This window comes from Gossypium hirsutum, chromosome A08 (genome assembly GCF_007990345.1).
Source record: "Gossypium hirsutum isolate 1008001.06 chromosome A08, Gossypium_hirsutum_v2.1, whole genome shotgun sequence".
In the NCBI taxonomy this organism is placed as follows: Eukaryota; Viridiplantae; Streptophyta; class Magnoliopsida; order Malvales; family Malvaceae; genus Gossypium; species Gossypium hirsutum.
Genome location: NC_053431.1, coordinates 103,121,873 through 103,132,320, shown reverse-complemented (window position 1 = coordinate 103,132,320; position 10,448 = coordinate 103,121,873). Strand labels below are relative to the sequence as shown.

Below are 10,448 nucleotides of genomic sequence, written 5' to 3'. Positions count from 1 at the left end.
GGAGTGAATCCCGGGGGATAGAATGGATCCTGATCATGGTGAATTCTTGACCGAGGTTCCATAACATCGGAGTTCTGCATGGGTCCTTTTCCTTTGACCAAAGTTGTCATCATCTCCATCATTTTAGCCATCTGATCTCTTTGCTCGAGTGATTCCTCTCGAGATCTCACCATTAGGTCTCTCGTCTCTTGTTGCGATTTGGCCAGTTGCTCTTGTAATTCCTTTTGAGCCCTTTCTATCCTTTCAATTCTCTCATTGAATTCATTCTCCATTACTCTAGCTTGTCGGCGCGTTTTATACGGATGACATGGTTCCAGTCTTGAAGTCTTGCAACTGCGAATTGTACGTTTTAACCTCAGCGAACGAGTATGGGATATGCAATGAATGAATTGATGCATGAATGAATGTATGAATGTCAAATGAATGTCAGTTATGAATGAAATGCAAGAAATTGGTGTTGATTTCAAGATAGCCCCATATTTAGGCATTTCATTTATCAACATAGTCTATTACACAAAGTTCTCATTTTTCCAACAGTTACACAAATTTCCTAGCCACATTGCCTTGTTTCTTCACTTGCTCTAAAAACTCTGATATGCTCGATCTTTGGCTCGGAGGGAATTGGCAACTGAGAACTTCGGCTTCATCTGATAATTGAACAACTTGCATAGCCGCTTTACGAATTTCATTGATCAAGAAGTCAAGTTGCATTTCTTTTTCTTTGAGAGTTCCTTCATAAGCGTGAATGTCCCTATCGTACTGCTCACTCTTTTCTTCTAGAGCCTTCAAGAGGTTATCTAATTGTTGTTGACGAGATTGCAGCATATTTTCTAGATCTCGTGTTTTCCTTTTTAATTCTTGATGTTCAGACTGACTATTCACCAATTTTGCAGTCACTATTTCATACTCGGCGTTCTTCCTTCTTAACTCTATCACAGCGCGCGCAGCCTTTTCTTCATCTTTCTTTGCTTTTCCCTTCCAAAACTCCATTCCTCCCTTGATATTGCTAATTTCTTCCTTCTATTCTGCTGTCGACTTGCCCAACCCGCTATTCTTTATAGTGTTTCTTAATTTCTTGTTTTCCAAATGAAGGTCCCTTAAGTCGTTTCTCACAATCTCGGCTTCTCTTTGTACTTTTTCAGTCCTGGACCTTTCAACCTGAACTTCAATCTTTAGTTGATAGTTTTCTTCTTGAAGGGCACTAAGGTCCCGAGACATCTTGGCCTTTTCTCGTTCGAATTCTTGTCTTGCCATTTCTAGCTCAGACGGTGTTTCCTCCGAGAAAGGATTCTGGATGGTGTAGTTTGTTGATGAGATTTGCTGACTATTTACCCGTTGCTTCCTCCATATGTCGTAATCTTGGGTAAGGGTATCAACATACAAAGCTAATTCCATGAAATGAATTTCCTTCCAATACTTTGCAGTGTCTCGGACTCTCTTCATATATCCTTCACCCGCAAAAGCGAACTCGAACTGTGCTAATCCTCCAGTTGCGGGGAGGAATTGTCGCGAAGAAAATTGCCTTTGGACTAATAGCAGAGCATATCCAACTCCTCCCCATAACCCGAGTAAAGGTACCCAATCTTGGCTTCCACATTTGTATAGCAGAACTGAAGGACGGATCCAGGGTGCTCTCCATGTTATATTCTCCGCGCGAAGATTCTGAAAAACTGATACCCAATGTTGCTCGGTGACTTCCTTCGGCCATTCTTTATTGAGGTAAGCTTCTAGCGGGGAGAATGTTTTAGAAAACATATGGAACGGAGTGCGCTCTACCTTCCAGAAGTGACTCAAAATCCAAACATTGAGCAACTGCGCACATCCGATAAATCGTCCCTCCCCTTTTCTTCGACAACTACTCAGGGACCTGAAGGTCTCGGCTAGGATGGTCGGGACAGGGTTGATTCCTTGTTTTAACCTTTTGAAGAAATCAACTACGGCAACTTCGAGATATCCGAGAACTTTTGGGAAAATGACCAAACCATAAATGGCCAAAGCGAATAGATTTAGCCTTTTCAGCATGTCGGGATGGTTCAGAGCCAAATCTCGTAGGGAGGACCATGGAATGCAAATGGTTTCATTCTTCTTCTTTATCTATTTTTCGGCCCATGCATCAGTCATGTCTGTCAGTCTCACTAACTTTTTCTTGAAGGTCATCGGCTTAGGCTCCTTCACCTATATTTTGCCGAATTGTACATTGTCGATGCGGAGTAAAGCAGCATACTCTTCTATGGTTGGAGTCATGTCTTCTTGATTGAAGGTGAAACACTGATAAGCTGGGTCCCAGAACCGAACCATGGCTTGAATCAACTGTTCATCTACACGGATGGTGATCAGGTGAGCTATATCTCCATACCTCTCAGTGAAAATGTCTCTAGTGTCTGAATCCCACTGATTCCAAATTCGAACCAAATCCTCAAAGTTATTTGGCGAACATTTACAGTTATATGTTCGGGCAAATTAGCGACACACCCTTCCACTAGACTATCCCCATTTTCTCTCTGAATTTTTAGAGACCAGTCCCGAACCACGGCATTCTTCTCGGTTATTTATGTAATTGACTCCTCCATCAGAAACCCGTTTTTTGGCAACCAAATTTTAATCAACACCTTCCTAATATGATGCCTATGATGCATGATGAAAATAAAAACAAAAACAAACAAACTTGGTTAGTAAACACAACAAATATAATTTGAAAAACAAATTAAACTACCCAATCCAATTATTTTGCATAAACAGTGTAAATGAAAGGCAAAAGGCATTTTCCCCGTGTACTTATTTTGGTGACTATAAGCGGACAGAGGTTCGGCATGGCTCTAGTTAGGTGGCTCGTATGGTTCATTATATGCGGTTTTGGTTCTAGATAGGTACTCGAATTGCCCGTACTATCATCTGCTAAGATTAACACGGAGCCTCGGTCATAGCCTATCACAGGCTCACGAGTTCAATTCGAGGGGTTACATTTACTTATGCCTATGCGGAGGGACAAGTTAACTCACGAAAGCATAAGTCATATGTAACCCGAAAGTATTCACTAGCCTGTACGGAGGGACGAGTTAACTCACGAAGGTGTAGCGTTTACTTTCACTTAAACGGACGGAGCCCGGGTAGAAAGCTCATGTTATGCGAAAATGCAAGTACACGGTGTGTGGGGAACAACTCATAAACCTTTACGTTTCACTTAAAGACACTAAACCAAAATTAAAACCATAAAAATTGAAACACTGAAAAACAACCAAATAAGCAAGTTAGAAGAAATATTTACAGCACGATACAAATGCATGAATTTTGAAAACGAGATTTTCGGATCATGACCAAATATTTACTTTGAACAAGGAAATTTGAAAATTTTGACAAAATGTGTTTAATTCCAGACACGACTCTCAACAAGGCTGTCCCCAGCGGAGTCGCCAGCTGTAGCGACATAAAAATTTTGTGGATTCGGGTCGCTAAATTGTGGCGATTTATTAGGAAATTGGAAATTGAAATTTGGTTTTAAAATAAACCGGGAGTCGCCACCGATCCTTTTTCTAGGCGTGATCGGACACCTATTAGATTTTTCTTTAAAAAAACAAGAAAAAGGCCGAGTTAAGGTCTACGTTAAAAGTCAGAGAAAATTAGGGTTCGGGAGTCGGTTACGCGCGAGGAAGGTATTAGCACCCTCACGACGCCCAAAATTGGTATCTCCTAAACACGTGTTGTCTTAACTTTTAAAAATACGAGTTCAATGTTAAAATTTAGTCATAATCCGATTAAAAGAACGAGAAATTTTGGTTTATTTCATTTTTTTTGAAGGGTATATCGCTTTAACATGAGTCAATTGACGTTCACCCAACATAGCGATGAACTCGATGACTTAATGTTAAATCGGTATATTATCTTAATTATTGATTTAAATCATGAATAAGAATATTTTCGACATAATGCAAAGTAAAATAATATGAAATAAAAATCAATAAATGAAAGAGCTGGGAATATATTGAAACAGATAATCGAGGTGACAATAATATTAGAAAAGATGAAGATATAATGGAATTGAACACGAAATGAAAATAAGGAATGTATACGCGTAATAATAATATTAAGAATGCGTGCGTAAGATGATATATGTATAAAAACGTTTACATAAAATAGTATCTAAAAATATGAAAATACAATTACCTAAATTAAAATAAACGAGTAAGCAAATGATACAAATAATTAATACAAGCATTACAAAAGACATCAATGATATGATAAAAATAAAAAAAAATAAAAAAATAATTACTAAACTCAAAATATGCAAGTAAATAAGCCCGAATAAAAAAACTATAAAATGAATCTAAATAAATTACCTAATTAAAATCAAAGTAAAATAAAAAAGGATAATTTACAAATAAAATAAATTACTAATAATAAAATAAGGACCCACGTATAACACGCGTGAATTTATAGGGACCAAGACTGAAATTATCCCTGATCTCGAAACACTGCGTTGAGACATGGGCTAAAGTGTAAGAACTTACAAATATTAGGAAACATTTAAAAAATAAACAAAGTACAAATAGAAGTCAATTGAAAATTGACGCGAAAGAGAAGGACCAAATGCGCCATTAGCCCATTTGAAACAAAAGAATGCGGATCCAATCTTTTGGATTGGGTCAACACGCGTGGGTCCCCTCTTTTAAACTCCATCATTTCCAAATCTGTTGCTAAGCTTTAATTCCCATTTATTTCCTTTTCAAAACCCAGCAACCTTCCATTCTCTTTTTTTTTTTTAAATAGAAGCTTTAACCCCTTCCCCTAGGGTTTGATTCAACATGCAGCCGCCTAAACCATCATTTATTTGATGGCTGACTGTGCATCAATGGCGACCGGACCTTGTCAACGGAGGACACGCCCACGGAGATCGGGTAAACACACTCCTTCTCCCTTTTTTCTTTTTTTTTTTAAAGAAAAAATCTTAAAATGTTGTGCTATTCTACCAAAAAACAAAGCAAAATCTGATGAAAATAATAATAAAAACAACCCTAGCCTGAATCTCCATATTTTCGAGACATGTGGGCTTTCATCGGTGTTGTTTCAAACACGCCTTTCGTTTTCCATGCTAAAAAAATCACAAGTAGATCGAAAATAAAGAAAAAATGTGAAATCACCTTTAAATGACTTTTTTGATTTCTTTTTGCTATTCAGTATGCAGGTATTGTGTTTGTTTTTCTTATTGCCCGTAAAAAACTTACAACGGCTATTACATGGCTTTATAGCCGAATGTTCCAAAGAAAAGTACAAAAATTTTGTTTCTTCTATTGGCTACTCCTCTGTTGCTGCCGTTGTTTTGTTTCCTTCTTGTAGGTACAGAGTCTGTTGGCATGCGTACGGGGTGTGGACGTGGCGTACGAGGGCTGTGGAGGTATGGGATTGCTGTAGTGGGGGTATAGGGCAGCTGTAGTGGAGGTATGGGGCTGCTTCATGGTTGCGGTGCAAAACAAACAGAAGGGGGACCTAGGGTTGCTGAAATGTTTTGTGTGTTGGGCTAGGTGGGCTTTAGGGTTTTTGTATTATTTGGGTTATTTAGTTTTGGGTTTGGGCCTTTCAATGTGGAAATTGGACCTGTTTTGATTTTTGGGCTGTTTAACATTGTAAATGGACTTGAATTTTGGTTATGTGGATTTTATTTTTGCTTGGGCCAAAAAATTGACCATTACAATGAGGAAGCCAGAAGCCAGCATTAAGGGTGTTAACATAAATCATGTCAGACGTGACGGTGTCGAGTACGGAGCTAAAGTCGCCGTCAGCAACCCTTACAGCCAATCCATCCCCATTTGTGAGATATCTTTTGTTTTTAAAAGTGATGGCAGGTTTGAATCTTTGAAGTTTCAAAGTATTGGATAATGTGTGTGTATATATATATATGTTTATGAATATTTGTGTGTGTTTTATGGAATAGAGAGATTGCACGAGGGACGATACCATTACCTGGGTCATTGAAGGGGAACGATACGACGATGCTGGACGTGCCGCTGAAGGTGCCGCATAGTGTACTGGTGAGCTTGGTGAAAGACATTTGCAGAGACTGGGACATTGACTATGAACTCGACTTGGGACTCATCATTGATCTTCCGGTCTTCGGAAACATCACGATACCGGTTAATCAGAAAGGCGAGATCAAGCTTCCCACTCTCAAAGACTTCTTTTGATTTTTTCAGCAATCGTGTCATGTTTATGTCCCTCTTTTATGTGTTCATATATGTTTTTAATTTGTCTGTCATTATATTATGGTTTTTTTTTAATTCAGTGAACCTTTTTCTAATAGTTACATTTTATTATAATAATAGTTAAGTTTATAGTATAATCAATTTTTATGTTGTATTTTTATCTACAATAAAAATTATAAAGTGTATTGAATTTTAGTAAAACTAATTTTATTACTAATTGAAATAAAAATAATAAATTTTATTTAAAGATATTATTTTAATAAGATATTTAAATTTTATGTAAAAATATATTAATTATATTTTATTAAAAAAATAATTTTTAATAAATAAAATTACATTTGTAAACTTTATTAAAGATATAGTTTGATACTCATTATGTACACAAATTCAAGTACATGTTATGTTCAAGTAATAAAATCTCAAGAGTCTGAAGTTGATCTATAAGGAAATTGATTAGATTTTACAATGTTACAAAATGTTAAAACAAATGTTTACTACTTAATTTTGGAATGAGTGTAGAAATATTAAAAATGAAAGTGGGTGAAAAAAGTATTAGAAATAAAATAAAATAAAAATAATTGCAAGAGATAAATTAAAAATAATAAATAAATACTTGGAGTAAAATATGCTGAGGTTTGAAGATTCATGTGTAAGAATTTAAGTCCAATGATTAAACATATATCCATAAGTAAAGATATACCCATCAAAGGAGTGCCGATATGATAGTCTAACAATTCAAGTCCAAAAGTGTAGCAAATAAATCCAATAAATAAAGGATGGCGTAATATGAAAATTCAATTGTTTAAATTCAGTCTAAAAATGTAACATATAATATTATACTTACTTGACAACTTCAAAACTTATAAAAAGGTGCAAGTATTTATTATGTCAATTTTAGATTTCTACAACAAATAAATGTTAATTTATCGAAACATTCATTGTTATTTATTGTCAATAATAAATCAAGACTCTATTGCTTTGCAAGAATAACTATAACAAGTGAATGATAATTCATTTTAACTCAAGTGATGAATATGAAATTTACCTTAGTATTTTTCAAGAGTTTTTGTCCTTTCATCTTAGCATAGAAAACTTAGATTAACATAACAAAATTAAACAACTCAAACTTAGATAAAAAAGTAATATTAGATATAATAAACTTAATATTTTATTAGGGTAGTGAAGAAAAATGAAGAACATAATAAATACTAATAAGAAATGGTCTTGATCTCAACTCCAGTATACCTTTCATACTGAAAACTAGAAGTTATTTATAGAAGTTTAAGAAGAGCTGAAGGACGATGAATAGTCTTGATAGTAATCAATTGCTAGGCCACTTTGTCATTTTTTGGAATAATTGTATACCTGCTACTTTGATGGCTTCTTTGAACCATGACAACGTCTCCAATTGGAAAAGCCCAAAATAATTGATAATACATTCATCTTGTTTATTTACGCTAGAAATTTCAGTTCTAAACTCTAAATATATTAGGAGATATAGTCCAAACACGAAAATACATTAAAATTATTTATTATTTTAAAATTTGTAAATTTCTCTGTACTTTTGTTTAATACATTTTGACATTAATATTTCAATATTTGGATAGAACTTTAAATTCCCCTTTTGATAATATAAAATTTACTCAAAATGGAGTTGTAAAGTCCAAAATATGATCGGAACATTAAAAAGTGTTTAAGTTAGAAGTCCTAAATTTGTCCAAATTACAAAATGACAAAATTTGAGAATTAGAATATCATTCATCATCTTAGATTAACTTTAGACTTAGGATATTTAATCCATTAATTTCATATGCAGACATATTCTTTCCAATCCCCAAATTGATAAACAAATAAAACTTTTATATAAAGCCAAAATTTACGATATTTTTGTCCTATTATTGAGAGTTAATATTTTAATATATTTATTCTTTTAAAAAATTAATAAAGAATTTTAATGTGATTAACTTTAAATTTGTGTTGCTTACCTCAATAAAATATTAACTTTATCACTAAACCAAAATTTTATTATAATATAATGTTCACATTTTAATTGTATTATGTATATTTTATTACCTCTATAAATTATATATATTAAAAATATTATTAACTGAGTTAGTGTTACAAGTCAACTCGACACTAACTTAACATTGATGACAATACCATGATAAACAATTGTAACTTATTTAGTATTCTTAAAATGATGTATTTACATGATTCAATTTCATTTTACTCACAATTTAATATATTTTTTCCATTTTAATATTATATATATTTCATGTGTTATTGTTAATCAATTTCAAACCATACATTTTATTAGTTATTGTTTATTATTTTTAAATTGTCATCTATATTCTGAATACATATTTTCTCTCTATATGACTATATATGAAATTTCTAATAAAAATATAATTATTTATTCTATTTCTAGAAATTGAATCACACGTTAGTCATTGTCATATTTCAACAACTCTAATGAAATTATTTCAAGACCTCCAACTGCCTATTTAAATGTCCCGAGTCTCAGTCAAGGCCCAAGCTTACAGATCAATCTAATACTGGAGGATGTAACTCCGATGACGAATTGGAGTTCCATTTTACAGACGTTCCTCCGCTCTACCGTAAAGATAAATACTAACTCTGGTAGAAAAATTAAGATATTTTTGAATTTTTTTATTCTATTTATTAAAAATAATTTATGAGAATGGCTAAATATTACTAATTGAATTAAACTATTATATTTATTAAAAATAATTCACGAAAATGACTAAATATTACTAATTAAATTAAACTATTTCTTTTGTTCACTTATGTATTAAAATATGCATAAAAATTAAGACATAAGAATTGATCTAGTAAATTTTAAAAATATTTTGAAATTTATTTATTAAATAAATTATAAATTTTATTATTTATCCTTATTTCTTTATTTTAAATTATAAATTAATGAAAAAATCAATTACTTTTCATAAAGTCCAACTTTAATTAAATTATATTTAACCTCAAGTATTTTAAGTTAACAAAAAGATAAATTCATTTTTTATTTTTAAAATTCATTAATATATATATTATCTTTTTGAAAGTTAAGTGTATTTTCTAAATCTGGAATTAAATTATAATTTTTTTAGAAAAAAAAAATCTCTTATTTTATTAGTAGCATAATTCTTTTTGGTCACATTTCCCCATTGTATCATATATTATAATTTGAATATCTTTGATATTTGGTTTGCAGAAACATAGGTTACTCCACTTATTAATTACAAAGAAGAAGTGGTTAGTGGTTGTCTCTAATTATGTTCATGATGTTGATGTTTATCAATTTGCCTATGCCACCATTGCTACCTTTGTTGAATATTACTGGATTCAATCTTAAGTCTCATCAAACTGGGCAGAAATTCAAATTTTATATTTTTCGATTTGGTCAAATGTTTGTAAATATTAAATCTCGAATTTAAATTTAAAAATTTTATTTCACTGCCCTATAAAAAAATATAATCTTTGATACTTGAATTTAGTATTTTTTTCTTCTTAATTTGGTACATAAATTGATTAAATGTTATATAAATTATACAAAACACTAACAGTGTTAATTTTGTTTTGTTATGCTACAAATTTTTTTTAGTGTTAGAAGAAATTCGTGTTAAAAAAAATAGGTATTGAGTTATGCTTAACGAATTAATATTAAATAAGAAAAAAAAGAATTTTTAATACTCAAATTAAAAGGAATTCATTATTTTCAATTAATAAAATAGTTAATTAAATAAATCTAAAAGTGATTGAACATATAAAAAAAATCATATCATCTGTTACATGCCGGTCATACATTGATTATTTTTGCTACCTCATAAAAAAATTAACATTGTTAGTATATTGGAGTAATTTGTAAAACATTTGACAATTTCAAGTATCAAATCGAAAAAAAAAAGAAAAAGATTAGGTACTAAAGTAGGAAAAAGATTCAAGTTCAAGTACCAAATTGGACCCCAAAAAAGATTAAGTATCAATTTAAGAAAAAAGTGTCAAGTTTAGGTACTAAATTAGGAAAAAGTGACAAGTTTGGGCATCAAATTGGACAAAAAAAGTTTAGGTACGAAATTAAAAAAAAGTGTTGAGTTCATATACCAAAAAGTATATTAAGCCAAAAATAAAATAATAAAATTTCATAATCTCCTATCTCTTTTCTATCTATGAAAAAATTGGGAAAGCAATAAATATTAACTGTCTCCAAATTCAATGCAACCAAAAAAAAGGAAAAAA

General features: G+C 31.9%; 1 protein-coding gene across 1 annotated transcript; it reads left to right on the top strand.

Moving 5' to 3' along the window:
• Positions 1 to 779: 779 nt before the first annotated feature.
• Positions 780 to 6,176, top strand: LOC121204570 (late embryogenesis abundant protein Lea14-A; the record flags this gene model as incomplete). The annotated part of the gene is made up of 3 exons (XM_041074645.1): positions 780 to 823; positions 5,685 to 5,837; positions 5,927 to 6,176. Coding segments are annotated over 3 exons (447 nt in total), but the record flags the coding sequence as incomplete, so codon positions are not given.
• Between the last annotated feature and the right edge of the window lie 4,272 nt (positions 6,177 to 10,448).